At 43.4% G+C, this 22,415-nt stretch overlaps 1 protein-coding gene and 3 non-coding genes across 5 annotated transcripts in view; 2 read left to right on the top strand and 2 right to left on the bottom strand.

The window, feature by feature from the left end:
• The first annotated feature begins 2,089 nt into the window (after positions 1-2,089).
• trnak-cuu (transfer RNA lysine (anticodon CUU)) lies at positions 2,090-2,162 on the top strand. The gene has a single exon. It is a non-coding gene; the product is annotated as a tRNA-Lys (tRNA).
• A 353-nt stretch (positions 2,163-2,515) lies between these two features.
• On the bottom strand, positions 2,516-2,588 carry trnak-uuu (transfer RNA lysine (anticodon UUU)). Its single transcript has one exon. It is a non-coding gene; the product is annotated as a tRNA-Lys (tRNA).
• Positions 2,589-7,734: 5,146 nt separating this feature from the next.
• Positions 7,735-7,807, bottom strand: trnat-ugu (transfer RNA threonine (anticodon UGU)). The gene has a single exon. It is a non-coding gene; the product is annotated as a tRNA-Thr (tRNA).
• A 1,793-nt stretch (positions 7,808-9,600) lies between these two features.
• Positions 9,601-22,415, top strand: part of LOC139911214 (E3 ubiquitin-protein ligase DTX4-like) — a 34,837-nt gene continuing 22,022 nt past the window's right edge. Inside the window, exons 1-2 of one of the 2 annotated variants that reach the window (XM_078290797.1) lie at positions 9,601-9,824; positions 11,748-11,974. In XM_078290797.1, the coding sequence (XP_078146923.1) occupies positions 11,764-11,974 (211 nt within the window). In that variant the 5' untranslated portion in view covers positions 9,601-9,824; positions 11,748-11,763. Of the gene's footprint in view, positions 9,825-11,012; positions 11,438-11,747; positions 11,975-22,415 lie in introns of those variants that run through there. The other variant, XM_071898720.2, reaches the window with a different exon arrangement.

The following is a 22,415-nucleotide window of genomic DNA, read 5'->3' as shown; positions in this document are numbered from 1 at the left end:
CGGCCCGCACATTCTCACGTTAAGTTCATTTTTATACATCCCGACGTGTGCGTGAAAACCAGCGTACACAACCTTTTTGTACGTGCGCAACGTTTATACATGAAGCCGGTGTCTTTCTTGTAGGGACTGTGAAGAATATGAACCGGACCCGACACAAACCCATGTGGATGTTGTGGCTGTCCACCGGGAGCTACCTCCGTACTGCTGATGAGTCGGGCGTGAGGTCCAATGAGGTTAAGGTAGGGATGGGAGATACCAAGTTTAGTGAGTCCCGTCACCATACAGCGGTAAAACACGTATTTTGAAAAGAAAAAACGTATTTAAAATAATTACAAAATACAACCATTTAAAGTTGTATGTCCCTCCCTTAAAGTCCCTCCCCAGTGCTTAAAAAATGATTTGACGTGCCTCCCCCGTTTTGCACCACCCCCTCCCCTCTCATAAATAACGAACAGTCCCTTACTTGGCCCAGTTGTTGTGGCATCGTTGGCCGCTGGTATAGATGTGTTCCATAATGCAGAGAATTCTGTCTCATAGCGAAGTTGCCCAATGCATCCCGACGTACTGTTAACGAGTGTTACAGCAGTATACAAGTCCATATTCTCGGCTTGTAGCATGCAATTCGGAGGCTGTAACAGAGATAAAAATCCTCTGGATCGGGTGAGCTATGAACTTGAAGCTCAGCTGCGTAATTGCGCGAAGGAGACCCACGGCTTCGATGCGCACGTACAGTTGAAATATCATCAAAATTGTCAATGATGATCGATACTGTCGCCAAATGACCTGTCCACCGCTGATCCAACAGGCGTTTTAAAATTTGGCCTTTGTAGTGAATTGATATTGTTGGTTTTCTAAAGAATTTGTAGATTGCAGATATGGAAAACCTCCTCAACTCAACTGACATGGCATGAATAATAACTAAATGAAGTTGGTGATTGAAGCAGTGCACGTATGGTATATCACGGCCAAGCTTATACTCGAGTAGTTTCTGCACTCCTCCATTTTTTCCCTGACATAAGGGATCCACCTTTAGAGAGCTATATAATGTATTATGCAAACTCTCTGGGGGGGCACAGAAGCTCTGTAGGCGGGTCCGGCCCCCTAAGGCCCGCCCATAGCGCCGGGTATGGTGAGCACACTGCCTCCGGAGCGGAGGCAACTTTCGGCGTGTGTAGTCTATTTTCTCCATACGTGTCATTTACACTGGGGACGCTGGGGACATGTCCCCACCACTTTTTGAAATGGCCGATTTTGTCCCCATCACTTTTTAAAAGCATAATTTGTTAAAAATGTTCTGAAAAATAGCTTGCGCCAAGAAATGTTAACTAACAAATGAGAACGCTTTGAGAAAGGTTTATTTGCACAATAAGAAAACATACAATGCAATGCAAATATAGAAGAAACAAATGCGCATTGTCCAAAAAAAGTAACATAAGCTAAAAAAAAAAAATCCATGTAGTTTGTTCTATATTTCACATTACTATTTGCGCGCAGCCAGTTCTCGAATGGACCTCCACGGCACCTGCTGTGGCTGCAATTGCAAAGTCTCTATTAAACATACCAGCATTTCATTCCGCACACGTGTGGTGGACACTTTACTTAGAGATGAAATTATTTGTTGAGGTGAACAGTTTTTACAGGGAAGAGGAAGAGGGAGAGAGCCACTGAGGAAAAAAGGAGACTGAAGAGCAGGAGAGGGCATAGGTGTCATTTACACTGGGGACGCTGGGGACACTGATTCTAAAATGACCCAAAAACGTGCATGCGCCGATCAGTAACTTCAACACATTCTTGAGACAGTTTCTTCTTGTCCAAGTTTTCCGTTCTCTCTCTGTGAACATGACAAACAGCCACACTGTTGAGTCGGGTTTGTGACATTGAAGAGGAAGCCAGGTCTTCATGCACTGGTGCTTTCTACAGTAGATGTGATATTGGCATTGTTCGATTGACATGGTGTTGCAGCTGTGGATGTGATGCATATGGATGACTGTACTTGTGCGGTCGACGTTGTTGTGCGTTTTATGCTTCATTATGCTTCGTTCATGCAGATGAACAGTTACGTTGACTCGTGCTCACCGGCATATACACAGCCCGGCTAACTCAGTCGGTAGAGCATGAGACTCTTAATCTCAGGGTCGTGGGTTCGAGCCCCACGTTGGGCGCAAAGCTTTTCTTCCACTATTGCCCAACCAACAAATTGTACATTATGTCGTCAGATTGCAACCAAGGGTACGATTATAGCAATGCACTTTTTGTTAGCATTTGTTCCAAACATAATACATCACATGGAAGCTGCCTCTCAGTGGAGTGAGGGCTTGGAGTTTACACACTCCTGATATGAGATTCATCAAATGGTAACTTCCTATGTGCTGTCATTTCAAATTCCTCTTTCCTCTATCACAATTTTGAGATAATTTCATCATGAAGAACACAGAAAACAAAACTACTCCTGCGACGTCGCCAGGTTAGTATTAGAGTCATTGTGATACACATTTGTACTAAACAAAAACACTACCGCCCGAACAGGGACTTGAACCCTGGACCCTCAGATTAAAAGTCTGATGCTCTACCGACTGAGCTATCCGGGCTCTGAGCAACCGAATATCCATGTCTTTATTTAAACATAACACAATGTATAGCTGGCACACACCGTTGTAATACGGTACGTAAAAATGTCTATTACTAATGTAATACACACTCATGTGAACGTCATTCATAACATTAACATTTACACAGATGGGGAAATAAGGTTACAACCCCCGCTTTCCTCTATGAAAACACACACAAGTCTCTTTAGTTTGTGCCACTTCAGCTTTCCTAACGCAACAAGCAGAAGTATCACAGCACAACTGTATATCGGACCGACCTCAGCGACTTTTCACTTCTTGGTTTCCAGGTTAGTAAACATGCTCTATCGTGCAAAATGTGGGGATCTCTTTCCCCCTTCGAGTGCAGTTGCAGGTACAGGAGTTGGGGAGTGTGTGTGTTGTATGTGTGTGTGGTCTGAAAACACAGAGGAACATTTGGGAAACAGGCCTACTACATAAACTGCATTAATGAGAATAAGATAACACAGTAGATACACAGTAAGATACATAATACCATACTAGATAATCATAATAATCATAATAATAATGATAATGATAACAATAACAGCAATTATAATGACATGTCATCACAATTATGTGATCAGCACCGACAGAGTAGGGAGCACTAAACCATTTTCCATAAACAGCCAACAATAAGGCTGTAGACTTCTCCCAACCATTCCTAGTAAAGCAGAATTAGCTTACAAGCCATCCTATGATTCCTACATGGTACTGCAGCGCCCTCTTGTGGGGAAATGTACAAATGATCATGGCAGCGCCCATATACTGACGTGCTTGGCAAGCTTACAGTAACTGGCATCTCGGTTTATATACACTGTAGCGTGTAGTCTAAATAATTAACCATTCCTATGGGATAGACATTTGACATAAGAAAACCCTCTTAAACATACAGAAATTACGTGCCATTATTTAGACAGCATGAATGCACCATGTAATTCAGCACCCTTGAGGTAAATAACCCTCAATATAAAGGAAGACTCACTTTATCGTCACAGACGCACACCTGAGGTAACACTTGTGCAACCGCAAATTATAACATCACGTTGAACTTTACAGCACCAGCGTTCACTCGCTGATCTACTAACGAAGGCTGGTGAAGTGACTTGTTGAAGTGCATGCATTGTGTTTGACGATAGCCCCCCATAGGCTGACAGCTCTTTACAAGTCTCTTTCCATCCAATGAGGATGGAGCAATTAAGAAACCAATCAAGTAACACAGCAATGAACATCAGAAAAATACTTAGTCCAGGGTCCCGTGAGCCTTTTAACACACGCGGTCAAGATCAACGATCAAGTTGGTTTCACTTAAACTTTCTTATCTTCTGCTAAAAGGTAGAAGGTATTCCCCCCACTTCATTACAGCAATTACAAGTCTCATGCATACAATTTCACTGGCAATTAAAGGGTCTATGTGTAATTTCTGGTCCAATGCTGACCTCAAATGTTCATTACAACAAAACAAAGGCTTGTGCTCCCCCGCCTTCCTCAAGTCTTCCCCCGCTGCTAATAGCATTTAGCTAGTTGGCTAGCAAGCTAGCCTTTATCTAGCTTCAACTTGTAACTTCATTTAGAGCAAACACGTTCCCACTACTAATATTGCAATTAATTAGCCAACTTCAAAATAAAAAAAACTCATGCATTTGTAAGGAGCAAGATAAGTTATTTTTTTCTCTCTCAATACCTACTTTGGCAGGCCAGGGGCTTCTCCTGGTCCACAGCTGGTTGGTACTGATATTTTCAGATGTGTTTTTTTTTGCGGAAAATCAAGGCAGAAACAAATCGCCAGATTTTTGAATGGACCTTGGCCTGACATTCTCTCTACAAGCAGTGCAGAGGCATTAGCCGCAACAAAGGCTAACTTTGAACGCAATAATAAAATAATGAATTAGAAAATGCGTACGATTTTTTTTCTAGCGAGGTTAGTTGACATATTCGGTAATGGAGGAACTGTTATTAACGAGCCACTTATTGGTGCTATTGGTTAGCTAGAAGGCTAATTAGTCAAGATAGCTGCATAACGTTAGCTGGCGGACGACAAAGAAAAACAGCCTCGGCCGCTCCTGTGTTTTTGAATGCAAAACTCTGTGCTTTGTTTCAGTCACTACCATTCTGGAACCTCTGCTGATATTTACTAGTCCTATGCTTCAGGAAAACAGAAACATTACACATTGAACCTTTAAAGACGAAATAAGCAAGATGTTTGCTGCCCCCTAGCGTAAAATGACCGTAATGTTTAACAAGCTAGCTCTAGCCTAAATGGGCCTCATTCACTAATATGTGCGTAGAAATGTTCTTACTTTGCGCACAAAATAAGTGCGCACGCAAAATTACCGTCGGATTCATGACACGTGCGCACCGGCCGATTTTGTTCTTACCACCATACATATGTTAGTGAATCAGAATCATTCTAAACTGACAGGCGCGTGCCCGCTATTTGCAATCAGCATACTGCCACGTCCCCATTTCTCTATATAAGGAAATACGTTTGCCTAGAGGTGTATCATGGAGAAAGCGTCCATAAGTGGGATACTTCCAAGAAATGAGGGTGAAAGTGATGACATCCAGCAAGGACTTTCACCCAGAGGTAATTTATTTCGTAATTGAGCGCAATGAAAACCTAGTGAAACTAATTTCCCACAGATGACATCAGGCCTTAACTCACAATGCCGAAACCAAGATCGCCAGTAAACTGGACAGTTTTCTTTGTTTATGTGACATGGAGATGTTAGCGCACGTCAGGGACTGTACAGTTGCCGAGGCGCGCAGAGATCCATGGCGCACAGGAGGCGAGGCGTACAGATCCATCTCTCCTGGGAAGAAAACGCAGTGTCGGGTGGGCAGATGCACTCGGAATAAGTCCTGGAACAACTGTGTGATGTCCAAACGATTTGTGTGTAGTACCTGCTCACACAAACCACCTGTGCGCTGACTGCGGGACTGAACGTTAAGAAAGGAAAGGCCACCCGTGCGTAAAACTAAAAAAAAATAGTGTAGAAAGAAATGCCACAAATGGAAAAGCACATTGCCATATTTGGAGCGGCAGCGCTGCGAACACTGGACATGTCACATTATATGGTTTTGTTTTTAATCTTTGAATCAGTTCAATTGTGCAATTTTACCTTTATTTACAAAAACACTGCATGCGTAAAAGCACATTGGAAATATTTGGAGAGGGGAGCACTGAACACAGGCACATTCATCATCGTTTTTGACAAGAAGGTGACAAGAGGGGCGTATTTATAGTCATTTGCATAGTTAATTCTGGGAGGAGACAAGGCGGGACTCTGAAGATGCGCTCTCTCCTGAAGGCACGGGCTGCAATATCTTCCAGCAAGGCTAGATATGCCATCTTAACACTTGCTTGGAGGTAAATCGGAATCTTTTATATACCCTGCATGCCTTTTAATAGGCTTCCAATTAACCAGTTGGCTACCAATTAACATTGGCTACATATGCGCAATTTCATGGCACTAGAAATTGGTGGGAGTAGCCGATCATTATAGGCCAAGTCAATAACAACAATGAAAACCAAAACTGTTACATTTCAATATGGACATTCTCATACTCCATTGTAAGCTAGGACTGGGACACTCAGTTTTTATAGTTGAATATTTTAATTATGACAATAATTTCAGGGCATCAATTTCATGGTTTTTTAATACATTTGGCCAATGCATTAGTAAATTAATGGTTTTAAATATTGTTGTCTATTAAAGCCTTTTTTAATGAATGCGGTTTTAATATGCTATGCATTTAGTTAAAAGGTGTGTGTTTACATTTTCTAAGACAGCCAGGCCTTCATCATTTGTGCGTACACATGGTCTGAGGCAATATCTAAATTTGTTCGCAGAGTACGAACAAATTCAGGTAAGAAAATATTGATGAATCCCAGATTTGTGCGTAAAACGTTCGTACGCAGGGTTTAAGCACAGATTTGTGCGCACGCACTGTTTGTGAATGAGGCCCAATGTGTTTATAGATAGGAAGGCTCTTATCCTTTACATAAGTCTGTTGTCTTCTGGCCATTGTACACATCAGTTCTGCCCTTCTTCAAATCAGAAACACCCGAATAATGCTCTGCAGTGTTAATGGCTGTGTGAAGCTTTTGTTTACGTACAACTTTTAAGTAACTACACTTCTTAAATTTCTTCATCCACTATTTATACAGAAAACAGCTAAGGAGATTGATACATGAAGGGGAAATCACATGCAACTTATACCTTACAAATAAACACAGATTCATAATCTTGATTGCTTTTCTATTGTAAGAAAAAGAAAACTGATGATATATTGTTCAGTGATACAGGTGAGGCTGCTACTGAGATGTTTTCTGTATGTTAAGATGATATTGTGCAAAAAGAACTTGAAGAATAATTTTAAAAAATATTGACTTAATACGTATTTTCTGTAGTTTCTAAAGTGAAAAATGACATTTTCATAGTTTAGAAGACATCTTTCCATGATGTGTCGGTATGTAGTTGATTCACAGAGACACTAGTAATTAAGAGATTTTTCAAGCCTTTTGTGCATGGTTTACGTTTACGAGTTATTAAGTGGAAATTAATGGAAAGTTCCTATCTCCCTGAATTTTTCATTCGGTTTGGATGGGATGTCCTCCATTAATAATTAATTTTAAGGGTATTTTGCATGAATTAAGGGGTGAATTAATTAATTAATTCCATTAATAACTCATTAATAACTCTGTAAACCATGCATAAAGGCATGAAAAACCCCTTAATTACTAGTGTTCTGTGAATCAACCCATGAATAAATGCCTTATAAACCCATGATACTGACCTTACTCTTTTAAAGCTTTTATTTTTAATGGATAATTAATGTTTATATAATGGAGAAATTAAGGACATTTCAGGGATAAAATTTAGGGGTTTGGTTTCGTATCCTTGGTTGTGTTCAAAACTAAATGTATGTATGTGCAAACGTACTTGGTCAATATCGCTGTTTCTAATGCTGTAATATTTCCAGATAATTAGTGTGAATAAGAGTATTAAAGTGCATCACTTCTGCAATATCTGCATGCTTTTTGTTGCTCATAGCACAGAGTGATATATTTCAACTGAACAGGCTAATAAGTTATTTGTAAGTGTGGTGAAATTAAAAATTGATCAGGCCCCAGCGAGATTTGAACTCGCGACCCCTGGTTTACAAGACCAGTGCTCTAACCCCTGAGCTATGGAGCCCTGCTCTGTACTGTAGCGTTAGAAATACGTTTTTAAACTATCTCCATGTACATGCAGTTATAATGTTAATATTTTATATGTGATAGTCGCATAGGTGTAAACAACTTCGCATCAGGCACTTCCGGGTTCTTTATGACCTGAAACCTCTTCAGCTAAAAATAAAATAGACCAGCAGCAGCAGTTTGTTGCTCCAGGTCCTCTCCTCCGTTTTATTTTTTCACACAGTCCTCTCTCTCATTTTGGCCTACGCCGGCTTTCGCGATAGAAATGGACAAATTCCAATCCGTATCCTCATTGGAAACCTTCGTAACACCCCCAAACGCACATTTTCTTTGTCATTTTCCACCCGCCGACTTCAAATTACCGGTCAAAAAGAACCGTAAGTGCCCAATGCTAGTTGTTTACACTTACGTATACTTCTCATAAAAGCATAAGAACAACTGTTTTCGCACATTTTAAAATGAACAAATGGGTACTACAGCTGCTGAAGACTAACATAACCCTGTAGTTTTATCAGGGATTGCTACCGTGTCTAATGGAGCAAGGAGAAAAAAAAAACGAAAAAAAAACGAAGGTGTGAATCCCCATTTATCCACTAGATGGCAGCTTGTGACCACATAGTCAGGGAGACTCCCACGGGCGTAGTCAAGTGTTGGGGTCAGGGGTTTTAAACTGCTGTTATACCACACACACACACACACACACACACACACACACACACACACACACACACACACACACACACCTAAATAGATAGACATTAGACCATTGAACAAACCCCATCTTATTTCCACAATTTTACCACATGGAATTGCTGTCCAGAAGTGGAGCAAGAACAGCAGGAAGAGCTCTGGGTCTCACTACACTGAAATCATAAATGTTACTCGCACAATGTAGGGATACAGTGGGCTAGGTCAGTGGATCCCAGGTGTCATTGAGAGGGTTCCAGAGGTTCCAGAGGTCCTTGAGGGGGTCTCAGAGGTTCCAGTGGTGCTTGATGGGGTCCCAGGGGTTCTAGAGAGTGCTCCAGGGGTTCTACAGGGGGTTCCAAGGGTGCTTGAGGGGGTTCCAGAGGTGCTTGATGGGGTCCCAGGGATTCTAGAGGGGGTTCCAGGGGTCATTGAGGGTGTTTCAAGATTCCTTAAGGGGGTTCCAGGGGTACACCAGCAAAATGAGGAAAAATGTAATTTCGCTTAGGAAATAGCCCAGTTATAGAATGTATACGAATGGCTGTTCTAATCATTGGTTTCACTCTCACCACTGTTATCTCCATGTGTACACTGCTTTACAATTCAATACCAAAATCAACAACAACAAAACCTTCTCATGGTTCCCCGGGATACAATCTGATCACATGGGAGTCTGTGGTTTCATGTGAATCTATTTGAGGGTCTGTGGCATGAGAATGTTTGAAAACCCCTAATATAGCCTAGACTGTTGTCCTGTTGTATATGAAGTCATATCCAAATTACAACAGAACTACGATATGACAAAATCCTGTTAAATGGGGGTCGGTGGCGTTACTGGGACCCCTATGGGGACCTCGGCATTAAAAGTCTTTGGGAGCCCCTGTTTCTAGGCCACCATTGGGGGTTTCTGGCTTTCTGGGCGTGGTGTAGAGCATTGGTTGGGGGGGTGCCTTCCTCCCAGTCCCCTCTGGAGGCTCATATCAAGTTGTAGTAGGACAGAGTAAAGATGGACACGAAGGGATAGCGATACACATGCCCGGATTTCATCTCATCGCATCATGGACCTCCGATCAGTTTTTCGCTCATAACGCAGGAGAGGGAGGAGAATCCGCTTCCTTTGGGTTTTGTATCGAGGAATTAAACCGAGAAAGGAGGTGGATTTGCGGCCGCGTATCTGCGACCACCTGAAGACCGAAGGGAGAGCCATGGTGGAGCATCGAGGACGCAGGGGAAGAGTTCGTTTATGAAGGAGGGGTTTTTACGGCCCTGGGGTTTTGTTCCGACAGCTGAGGACTAGAAGAGTGGACCCAGAGGACCCATATCAACAGGTGAATATGTGATTCAACATGATCCTGTATGTGCAGTGGTGGAAATGCCCCTGTGTGAATCAGTGAGTGAATGCACCCCGAGGACTAGCCATGCGTAAAAGCTAATATTAATACAACAATGAAGATTGCTGCAGTATGCATTTGGCCCCAGAATAACCACATTGGCCTGGATGACATGCATGATTTGGCTACTGTAAGGGAAAGTTGTTATTAGCCCAACCAGAGTTTCGATCCGATTTTGAGGACAATGAAACCATTGCTGATGTAGTGCCATTACCACAACCAGTATAATAAACCAAGAAATACTTTTTAAATACTATAATGCATGAAATAGACATGAAATGTGTTCCGTCGCCAAATAGGCTTGATAACAACAGATAAAGGCATCACCTCGGGCCTCATGTACATGCATCTGTTATCGGACAGCTACCGACTAGACATCCATTATCGGACACATCCCCGTCTGACATGCTTCTTTCTTTCCTTTTCCCGCAAAACTTGGACGACGACCCAGCACAAATAGTTAGTCGGCGTGTATGTAAACTGGTTTTCCAAAGAATGTGCCAGTTTTTGCTATGATAAGCACTTATTTGGGAGTACAAAGTCAATTTCCTCCTATAGCTTACTTGAATCAGACAGAGTTTAAGTAAAGTTAGGCTACAACCGTTTTATTAGTGTTAAAGCTGTAGATTAGATCCTCATCTTGTCAACAAATGGTAAACATAGGCTACAGAAAGGAGAAGTGATGCTGGGAAAGAGCCGAAACAACAATGTATCCGCGACCGGACTGGACTGCGGGTCCGATAATGGACCTAGGGGTCCAAGTTGTATGCGCTGCATTGTCACGAAAAACATGCGTCCTTTCCATAAACGACCGATGGATAGATGTTTTAAGATTACTTTGACGTTGGAAGTCATTGTTTGTTATACAGGCGAAATGGACGGGCGTGTTGGCTGAAATCACCAGAGTACGCAAAATTGTGTCCGATAATGGACCCCGGGTGGTTACATTTGTTTGTAGTAGAATAAACCCCCGGTGCTGTGCTTTGTTTTTCCGGGATCCGGACCAGTTGAACCTGTTCCTCCGATCTGACCCGGGCAGGAGAGGCTTTACTACTGAGGTTGCGTGGTGTTGGATGTCACTACTTTCTCAACATTTCAGCATGCTACGCCCCAAACTACCGGAGAAAAACACACACTAGCTGTTACTAACTACACCCTACTGATGCTGGTCCTGTTGAGGTTTAACCGTAGATAGCTTTCCCTCCACAAGAAATAACCAACAAGACGTTTTTTTAGTCTTAATTTTCCACAGCGAGGCGATTTTCTGTCGAGGCAGGAATCTCAGAGAAACATAAAAAGGCCGTCGTTGGAAATAAAGGAGACGTTGGAGAAGATATCGTTGTGTCTGAAGGAGTAGCAAATGCAAGCCAGCGATGCCGCTTTGTTGTCTGTATACTTCCTAGCTGTTTTTACGTTATATTACGGTGTTGTAACTAAAAACAGTCGGGCGAGGACTGTGATTTTCTTCTCCGCTCGGCCATGCGAGGAGCTCGGATCTTCGTAGCCGAATGTGTCGCCTCCTCCCGGCGCTAGCTCTGCCTCGGCTCCATGTAAGACAACCATACTAAACCTCGCTTTGTCTTTTTTTAGCTGTGGGACACACTCGGGGTTTAATAGCTTTATCACAGGATAGAAAGACATACACACATTCAGAAAATATACTGGTTTAAATATAAGGAAATAAGAAATACCATTGTGTACAAATGGCACGGTTTTTGGCCGTGTGCTGGCCTGTGCTTACACCAGACAGGCATCGTTTTTTGCAAACAAATCCCTCTCGTGTCCGAGGGACTTGGCGTTACTCCTAGCTAACAAAATGCGTGTTCCCCCCTCATATTTAACCACCCATCTCCTCTCCAGGGCCAACAGTAACAACATGCTCCTGGCCTCCGCCGTGGTGGTGTGGGAATGGCTGAACGAGCACGGCCGGTGGCGGCCCTACGGCCCCGCCGTCTCCCACCACATAGAGGCGGCCATCCGGAGCAGCGACCCCCGCGGAGGGAGCGTGGTGCTCGGCCAGGTGGACAGCCGGCTCTCGCCGTACATCATCGACCTCCAGTCCATGCACCAGTTCAGACAGGACACAGGTAAGAGAGAGGGGAGGATGGAGCATGTACTGTGCCGGGATGTGACCTTTGAGATCACCTAACTTCCCTCATAGTGGAGGCTGCTGTTTTTGGCTTAAAATAGTCTGTAAAAATGGACTGGATAGGGCAAGAATTAAGTTAATTGGCATTCTTCTGTCAGGTTTAGAAGCAAGATAGAAGCACCTACTGAATCTTACTGTACATCATAACAGCCAAGATGTTGTACTACATGTTTTTGTACAGTCTATTCCTTCAGTGCCTATGTTTGCTACTGGCGATGGTCCAAATGGACTCAAATACAGCACTGCTTGCATGTGGCTCTGTGTTGGATCAAGGTCTAGTTCTGTTGACTGGGGCTAGTTAAACCCCTTCAGTCTGAGACCCTCATTTAAGAAGCTCAGTCTATTTTCCTGGATACAGCCTAATAGAAACACTGCTTGAATATCCTGCTTTTGTCTAACAGGGACCCACCAGCTTTTGGCCCATGGCCCATTTCAGGGCTTCTTTCTAGGGCCGCCATTTTGCAGGCTGACGTTCAACATTATTTATTACATGTAAGGGGTGTGACTGTCACTTTTTATCAAATGGAAACACTCTCGCTCTGCTTTTGCTATCGTAAACCAACATGTAACCAACAGCTGGATGCAACAAGTTCACGCCCGTTCTCCGGGGGTTATTGAAAGGCATTCTGGGAAACATAGAAAATCACTAACTGAACTAGAAGCAGACGAGGCAGGTTGAGGGAAAGTGGGTACGACAAAAAAGTAAATGACAACACTTCATCACACAGTATCCTGGAATGCACTGAACATCCCAGACTGATGATATATAACAGTCAAAAGGTATCTGAGGGGGGGATTTTTGTCATGTCATGCCATAAAAAAGTCTATACCAGCAGGCAGATCAGCTGGTTTTCTTTTATGTTGCTCCTTAAACATCAATACTGGTGTTGGATCGAACATTCTTGTGTTGGTTCGGCCACTTTTCCAAGTTGTGGTTTTTGTGGAACTGCTGTCAGACATACAAATCGAGAGCAAGTGTGTGTGTGTGTGGTGGCTGAGGGCTGGGTTGAGATCCAACAGTGTGATGGTCTGGAGCAGCTGTAAATGACCATCGTCGCCATTAGTCAGCCACATTCTTTAGCCCTTACCCTCTAAAACCACACACACACATACACATACACCAGTGAGCAGCTGCACACTGCCTGTAATGAAGAAGGGAGAGAGAGAGACCTTGACTATGTGGAGAGAATGGGATATTTCAAGGCCTAATGAGCAGAGAATTCACTTTAGCTGGCCTCCTTATGCTCTGTAGTCTCTCTCTCTCTCTCTCTCTCTCTGTCTCTCTTGTCCTCTTTCCCTTCCTCCCCCCATTCTCTCTTGTCTGTGTGTTTAGTTTCGTCAATAGGCGAAGATCCCAAGGGCCTTTCGGCTTTGGCTTGGACATGGGAGAGAGAGAGAGGAAGGGTGAGGGAGGTATGGTGGGAGTGGGTGTCGGAGAAAGAGGGAGTGAGATAATTGGGGAGTCTGTATTCTCTCTCTCTCTCTCTCTCTCTCTCTCTCTCTCTCTCTCTCTCTCTTGCACCATTGTTGAATTTTGGGGAACAGATGTGAGCTAATCTATTGTGGCTGTGAGACACACATGCACACACACACACACACACACACACACGCATAGGAGGAGTACGGGAGAGGGTTTTCAGTAACAGAAAAGATCTCTGAGGCAGAGGGGAGAGAGAGAGAGCGGGGGGGGGGGGGGTTGCCGGTTATTACAAGTTCAGTGAAGTGGAAGATGAAGAGAAAAAGAAAAGTGGAAAGGAGATGGAAAGATGGGGCCGAGAGCAATCGGAGAGGACGGAGCAATGACAAGAAGAAAGTTTTCAAGATGTTTGGAAGATGTAGTCGCAGCGTTACGTAAGGCTGAATATCTCCCACAAGGGAATTGACAGGCTTGATGTGGCTACTTTCAACATGACGTGCAGAGGGTTTTTCGCTGGCTTTCAGAGAGGCTAATGTTGCTTGGGGACGGGGGATGGGAGACTAGAATCGCACAATGTCACCTAACACTAGAACTCCGTACACACTGAGCAACTTGGTTGATGCGTCGTTCTATTCTGACCGGTTGTGGTCGGTGCGAGAGGCTCCAGTTGCATCTGTGTTGTGGTCTGCAGCTACAAAGTTCTGACCAAGAAGAATGAGCTGTGGATTTATCTCAGCTTTATATGATAAGGTCATAGCTCTGTAAACAAGCTTGAGAGCTATGTTAACATTATGTCAATATATTTGACTTGTAATCCAAGTTTACGCATCGACCCCAACGGCGGTTGCAACCGTTCTCCAAGCATTGTTTTTGAGATGTTTCTTCTTGTAGTCTTTCAAATTAGATGTGTAGTAGGTGTAGAGAACTGGGATGCTTCAATGGCTGGAATCAACTTCTCGTCCATTTTGCCAGGCAGAATTATTATTCATGAAACAAATCACATTGGTAGGGAAACAAGGAAGCGTTGCAGAGTTCCCTGGTCACTTGTTGATCGTTTTGCTCGCAGTCTAAACGTACGTAACAGGACGAGTCAGAAAAAACACTTAGAAGGTCTGTCTAAAAGTCCAACATGCAGGAAAAAGCATGTAGACTGTACGATTTAATGCAATGGGATCTTTCCAGTTGCAGTCCTGTACAGATCCATGGGTCTAGCATGGCATAAACAATGCGAGGAATAGCGGGTCAATTCCCACTGTGGCCCCCTGCACTAAAAATGTTTGTACTTATGGTACTGTGAGGTGCTATGGATAAAAATGTAAGGCATATGCTGCTTTACATGTAAGCTTACATAATGCTGCTTAAAAATCACAAGGATGTCTAGCTACTGTTAGCCGCTTTTAAGCCCCCTGATAAGCAACTGACTACTCAAATAGGCTTTCTTTTCAAAAGGTATGATGGAAAGTAAGGAGCTGCACACACTGACTTTGTTTTTCTTGTGTACACTCCTTAAGTACCCCTTATGTAATATATAATGGAAGGTACGGAGCGCCTCCCATCTACTCTCGCCCCAGTTTTTCATCAGTCTGAACTTTCCCACCGCGCCGGTTCTCCCAGTGCTGTCAGCTGTGGTTGGAGGAGAGCGGGTTTCTCCCTAGCCGCGGGCCTCTCAACGGAGCCGCGGATGAAAGCCTCGCAGACGCTCTCTGCGCCGTCACCACCGATAGCACTATAGCGTTTAGCCGACAACGCGCAGCGTTTAGGAAGCGCCTCGGGTCCTCAACGTACTCGCCATATCAAAGCTTTGTGTTGCCCTGCGACAAGTGGGAGCCCGGATTCCCTCACAGTCAGAGGGAGAGCTTCTTTGTTTCTGGATCTACAGGCAGTCGTAGGATCAATGCTGGCCCCCGTCTCTCTATCCAGCTTCTACTGTCTTTCTCCACTGTATATTGTCTTATCTAAAAATGTCCTCAGAGTCGTTCTTAAAGTGGTGATCTGTCAGTTACTCATTTCAATGTTTTTGTCTTCATCTTTGCACTTGTCAGAGATCACCTGTCAATCAAACAGTGTGGCCGGAGCTTGGATTTTCTGTTGATGCAGTTTGAGTTTCTCTTTTCTTTGTCTGTGCAGCCTGTGGCTGTCGCTGCTCATGCTAACTACCCAGTTCTTCTTCTATTTCTCACAAACACACTGGAAATGTAAAACGCATCACTTTGTGTGCGCCGGGAAATTTTTCCCAGGAAAGAGCTACCAGACACAGGCTGTTTAGAATAGCAAATGTAAAAGCTTTCATGAACTAGCTATAGGTTGAATCACTATTGTGTTATATCAATCAATGATAAAGAGTAGGCAAATGGTCAATTATTTATATGAAAATGTCACAGATTATTACTTTAAGACTAATGCTGACCTGCTGTCCTAGGCTGAAAAAAATTATATCAACTGACAACTTTCATGCGGTCATATGGTCATGTTATCAACAGATGACAACCATTTGTGGTTGTTGGTATGTTTAAGGAATGATAAGAATTATAATTTCACACAACATTGGAATCTATTTCACTGGTAGCGCTACAGTTTACTAACTATGGGAGACGAAGACGATCTCCCTATGCTAGTTTTCTCAGTCAATTTTGTGCCTTCCGTGAATTGGCTTGAGTCATGGCCTTATGACCACTGGCTTAGTGTCATCACACACACACACACACACATGCATGCTGTTGTTTGTGTCTGTGAGAGCAACAAGCAGGCTTCTTGTAGATGGAGAGCGAGATTGAACTTCCTCTTCCTTTCAGATACTGTCAAGAGATTTTCTGTTCACTGCTACAGGAAACTGGTGCGGGTTAATTTTGCTTTCTGTTCGGTAACACAGGAGGTGAATTTTCCTCAAGATTCAGATATTGGAAAAAGTCAAATATTTGGCATGATATGGTCGTCTTATCAAACCTGTCAATAAATATGTTTTTTTTATCAACAGCACACAAATCACAGCGTCTGTTTACAGATTTTGAAGTGATTGAAAGTGAAATGACGGAAGCCTTCTGCAACTCACAATAGAGTTTGATAAAGCACTTCTGTTCTCACTGCCCAGTATCAGAAAGGAGCTACAATTCAAACCAAGCAGCTGCGTTGCCATTTCACTGCTATCTGTTTTTCAGGGTCATTTATTTTGCCTCCGTGATCTTTCTCAAACTTTGAGAGGTGTTTTTTTTTTTTGCCCTGCTCCAAGTTAATTTCCAACACCACGTAGCTGCTCTGCTCCAGCTGGTCCTGCTGAAGGAGACACATTCCCAGACCCCCACAATGCACGGGGGTCACGGTGGGGGGGGGGGGGGGGGGGGTTGCGGGGTGGGGTACTCCCTAGAGACGCGGAGGAGGGGATGGGTGATGACGACGAGGGCGAGGAGGGGGGTGGAAACGAACATTAACACTATAGCACTGCTTGCTGTGTTCTATCGATCCCCCAAGGGTTGTTTTTGTGATTATTGTGGGGAAAAAATGCTTGATCTTGTGGCTTTTTAGGTGGGTTTTTTTTGCAGTAAAATTATGGCAGTTGGTCAAAATTGCAAGTCAAGGAAAAATGTGGCACTAAATAATATGGGCTCAAAGTTACAACAAAGGAAAATACTGTGCTTGAATTTCAGTCTTCAACTCGGCATCAACACAGTAAGCACTGAAAAAAAAAGCTCATGAACATAAAACTGTAGCTTCATTTAAAAAGTTGAGGTAGACATTGTGTTCCAACTAACAGTGGAAACCACAGGCTCACGATAAATGGGAACTGCGGAGTTAATTTAGCAAAATTGAAAGTTCTCGCAAACATTGCAGTAATTGGCTGAATTTGCTTTAATTATCTTGAGGGGAGTGTTGTACACATGAGTTTTGGATTTCCCGGTGCAGTCGCTTTCTTTGGCTTTTTCCATTAAGGTTAGGGTCTCATTTTCTTTTGTCTTCCTCTCGTTGTCTTTTAATCTCCTCTCTGAATCATACTCTCTGGGGTCTCTCTGTACTTCCTCTCTCTCTTTTTTCCTCTGTCACCCTCTTTCTCTGCTTCCCGCACTCACTCTCTGATTGTGAAAGTTGACTCTGCGCCCAAAACTCAGGGGACGGGACACATTCAAGAAGAAGCAAAAACTAGAGACAAAGAGAGGGAGGGAGATGAAGGGAGCGGGCGGCATGACAGAGGCAGCGGAAAGGGGCGAAGAAGTGTGAAAAGGGCGTCAGCTAGTTAAGCAACGAGGGAAGGATATTGCTGGAAGAAGATTGAACAAGGGGCGATGGAAAGAGAACGAGACAGCTTAGAATCGATGTGAGAAGGAAGGTAGGAAGAAGCTGTGCTCAGGAAAAAGGGGGACAGAGGGAAGAGTGTCTGGAAAGGACAGGCTTGTTTCAAGACGGTGTGATAATTTGGGTTTAAATATCTTGAAATGAGTTTTACTCTTAGCACGATAAACAAGATAAACAACATTTTTGCATTGTAGTTAGAGAAGAGCGAAGGCAATTAAGCAAAGTTTCCATCCAAAAGTCAAAGTTTTGAAATGTTCCAAAAACAAAATGTGAATTAGGTGTGTTTCCTTCAGCTGGGTTGAAGTGAATAAAGGGAGAGTCAATATACACATCCAACAGAATGATTGAGAGCATTTCAAGAAGTGATTAGTATTGGGCAAGTTGTTATCGGTCTTTAGTGTCAGCTATTGGCTATATTTCATTTAAAGACAAAAGCAAAGGCCAAATGGTCACAAGGAGAGACAGCATGTATGACATTTCTGGAGGTGGTGGTGGACAGATATTTTACAGACATTTCAGGACATCCAAAGACCGTTTTGATCTGTTTTTGCAATGAGAATGAACCAAGCCTACAACATTATTTATTCGACAAGTGCGTTTCCACCAGGAAAGTACTTGAGTGGAAACCCAGCTAGAGAAAGACGAGAGAGGCGCAGGGGTCAGAGCAGAGCTTCCTCCTCTCGGAGTTGTTGTTGTGAAACTCTGCGTGTCAGGTTACTGTTACTGTGGGACCCCTGGGGGGACATCACTCACTGCCTGCTCCGCAACACACACACACACACACACACAATTCATGCATGAAAGCATGTGTAGACATGCACTGATAAATATCTGTACTGCTGACCAGGGATTAGCACCAGAGGTCTACACACACACACACACACACACACACACACACACACTCACTCACATATACAGACACAGACACACATATACACTCAGATATGCACATACATCTGAACAAACACACACACACTTAAGCAACAAACTGCCATGTGTTAAAGCCTGCACAGACATGCACAGAGAAATGTGTCTGTAACAAATGCACACCATCATGTTCATGCTGGCACACACACACACACACACACACACACACACACAGGATTGTCTCTGGCTGATGACTCTCATGTGATTGGGTTTAGAGGGGCTCACAGGGGGGCAAAGAGATGAAATGGAATGGAATGAAAGTAAATGGAAAGAGAGAGCTGAAGTGAGAGATATCGATAGAGACAGAGCGTGTGTGTGTGTGTGTGTTCGATAAAATCTGATAAAACGCCCTCGATTTCCCAGAAACATTTTTACGCTTGCTTGAAGTAGAACATTTTTTGTTCATTAGAAATGATGCGATAAATCACATTATCACATTGCACAAGAGTTCAAATGACGGACTGAAACGGAGTCTGTAAAATAGGGCTGAAACGATTCCTCGAGAAACTCGAGTAACTCGATTACTAAAAATCATCGATGCAAATTCTTTGCATCGAAGCTTCGTTTAATCCATATAACTATATACACGCTCAGTGTTTCGCACGGATGATTATTACTGTTGCACAACGCGCTGGAGAAAGAGAGAGAAAATAGCGAGGGGCGAAGAGAAGAGACAGGCCAGAGAAAACGACAGAAAGTGTCCAAAGTTTCGGATCCAGTGTTGCCAACTTGGCGACTTTGTCGCTAGACTTAGCGACTTTTCAGACCCCCCTGGCGACTTTATTTCTCAAAAGCGACTAGCGACAAATCTGCCGACTTTTTCTGACCGTGGGAAGCAATGTTAATGTGTTGAATCCCAAAGCATTTGGCAATAAATTGGTTCGGCTGATGCCGGTTTTCTCTACTTGCTTGTCTAATCCAGAGAGGTCTGACGGTCACAGCGCTTCCCACACACAGCGTAGCTCCCTCCCTCCGCTGAGAGCAGGGACTGTAGGATAGGGTCCACTTGTAATTGCTACCGGCGTACGCCGAAACTGGCCGGGTGGGCGGAGTCAGCACTTAATATTAAAACGGGATGAGATGAAGGCTAGTAAAGAATGCACGTTAATTATGGCTATATGTAATGGCTAGTTAAGAACGTAAATCAATATGGTGGCTAGTTATGATGTCCCTAAGTTAGCTAAGTTTTGCTCAAGAAAATAACCACAGAAAATAAAATGCTGCAGTCAATTTGTGAAAGCCTGAGCTTCATTCATGTTATTATTATGATAGTCACACACACATACACCCCCCCCCCCCCCACACACACACACACTCCCCTCACAGTGATGCATAAAATACCCCAGAAAGCAAAATATCAGGTGGTGTAAGTAGCAATTGGAGCCTAAAATGCACCAGTCCAATACAGCAGGTATATTCAGTTTAGTTTGATTGCAGTGAGTAGGGTCAGCAGGTGTAGGGCAACCCTTCAACATAGCAAATAAATGTACATTAGCCAGTCTTATGAACTTGTATGATATTTAGGCCTAGTAATAAATATCAATAATAATTATTATTTCACCTCGTTTTCAGTAAATCACAGTGTCGTATGGTACAGCTTCGTGCGGACAGCTTTTCTCTTTTGTATATTTACTATTGCTCTTTAATAAAGCAAAAGTATTTCTTATCCGATTACTCGATTAATCGATGGAATAATCGGTAGAATACTCGATTACTAAAATAATCGATAGCTGCAGCCCTACTGTAAAATATCTGTCACATCTGCTCTTTTTTCCATGTTAAAGTCTCCATTCTGGTTGTATGACTATTAGTTGGTACATCACAATATCACCAATCACATTTCTTTGTTTTCGTCTTCTGATGAAAGCCTAAAATATGGCCAACATTAGCTGACACTAAAGAACAATAACAACTTCAACCATACTGACCAATTCTCGAAAGACTCTTTCCATTTTTCTGATTTGGAAACGTACCTAAATCACAGTTTATTTTTGGCAACATTTCAAAAATTTGCGGAAAATTCACTTGAGAGTTGGAGGGAGACATATCTCTAGAGAGAAATGACAGAGAAGGGGAAGACAGAGAAAACTTGTGAAAATAGAGATAGAGACAAGACAAAGAATGGAAGTGAAGAGACAGCGTCAAACAGCAGGAGTGCGAGAAATCAAGAGGAGGAACGGGTAGTTGAAGGTTTCAGGACACATATCAGCGAAAAAAGAAGACGAACAGAGGAAGGGGGAGACTGATAAAGAAAGAGAAACTAAACAGACCTTGAGAAAGAAGTGCATGTGTGAGAAAGTGAAATTTGACGAGGCGGAGGAAAGACAGGTTTGGAGGATTTTAGTCTTACTGCTTCATGTGGAAACGTCATTGCGGCAACTGGGCGCATTGGAGTCGTGCGCAAGGTCGTGCACCACCTGAACCTTGAAGCAACGCGGACGGCGCCGCAACACCTCCGTCCAGGATTGGCTGAACAAAGAGGAACCCAAACTACTTGGATGGTGCTTATGTGTGTCTGTTTGTCTGTTAGCAGGATATCTCATAAGGTTATGAATGGATTTGCACGAAAACTTTGTGGAAAGATTGGTCATGGGGCGAGGAAGAACTGAACTTTTCACACCGATTGACAAAAGGTGGCGTGATGGTGGGCGTGGCTTCTCATAAAAACGCATATAACTTCCGAACTGATTCACGCAACACCATCACACTTTGTGTGCCTATCAGCAGACATAAGAAAAGACAAACAATCCATTGTTGGCCCAATCAAACAACATGGAGGCACTGGAGAGCTCATAACCACCCTGCCAATTTTTTCCAAAACGTCCAGTGGTAGAAGGGCAGCACTGATGGCCACTGAACAGATTTAGAGCCGATTGGCCATGATAATCAGTTAAAATGTTTAAAATTGAATTGTGAAGAATTTGAACAGGTATATCTCATGTCCTATTTCAGGTACAGTCAGTACAATGTGTGCATCATTGGAAGTAATTATTAAGTTTTGGTGAAAATCCGTCATGTGGATCTGGCATATCTTGACAATTGCATAGCGTTGGCAGAGGTATGCGCTCTACTGAGTGCCACCTAGTTGGGAGATGTGGAGAGCTGGATTTTGCTACACCAAAGTTCACGGTCTACAAGTCCTGCACTGCTAGCCACGCATGAAGCATGAAGCATGAACCAGCTCTTACTGTGGGTCCCGGTCAGCCTGACCTTCTCGTGAACTCTCTCTCTCTCTCTCCACCTGGCGTCTGGAGGCTATGATTAGACTGCCTTGTGCTCATCCACTCACTTACCCTCTCTGTTTTCGCTTCCTCTCTTTAGTCTCTCTTCCTTTTTACTTCTGTCCTCTCTGTCCCTTTCATTCATCTGTTTCAGCCTCTATCGCTCGGTATCACTTCTCTTTTCTGTTTTTCCGTTTTTTGGTGAGAAAAGCTTTGCTTGGTGGAAATAACCTGAGGTTTGTCTCCCTGTGACCTTTGATTGAGGCAGGTTTGATTTGAGGCATCTCCCATTCCTCTCTGACAAAAATCTGACAAAAAAAGTATTTTTCTGTCCTGTCCTAGTCACATCCCTACATCTGTTTTTCATTCCTCTGTTTTTCTTTCCCCGTCTTTTCCAACGTCATCGCCTCCACCATTCCTGTTCAGTCTTTGCTGCTCCAGGGGGTTCGGGGCTGTTTGAGGACGATGAATGGGGAAGTAAAGCTTGACGTTGAAAAAAATATTGCTGAAAAATACCACCCTAGATACAT

The sequence above is a fragment of the Centroberyx gerrardi genome, chromosome 3 (genome assembly GCF_048128805.1).
Source record: "Centroberyx gerrardi isolate f3 chromosome 3, fCenGer3.hap1.cur.20231027, whole genome shotgun sequence".
Lineage (NCBI taxonomy): Eukaryota > Metazoa > Chordata > Actinopteri > Beryciformes > Berycidae > Centroberyx > Centroberyx gerrardi.
This window is presented reverse-complemented; position numbering and strand designations above follow the sequence as displayed.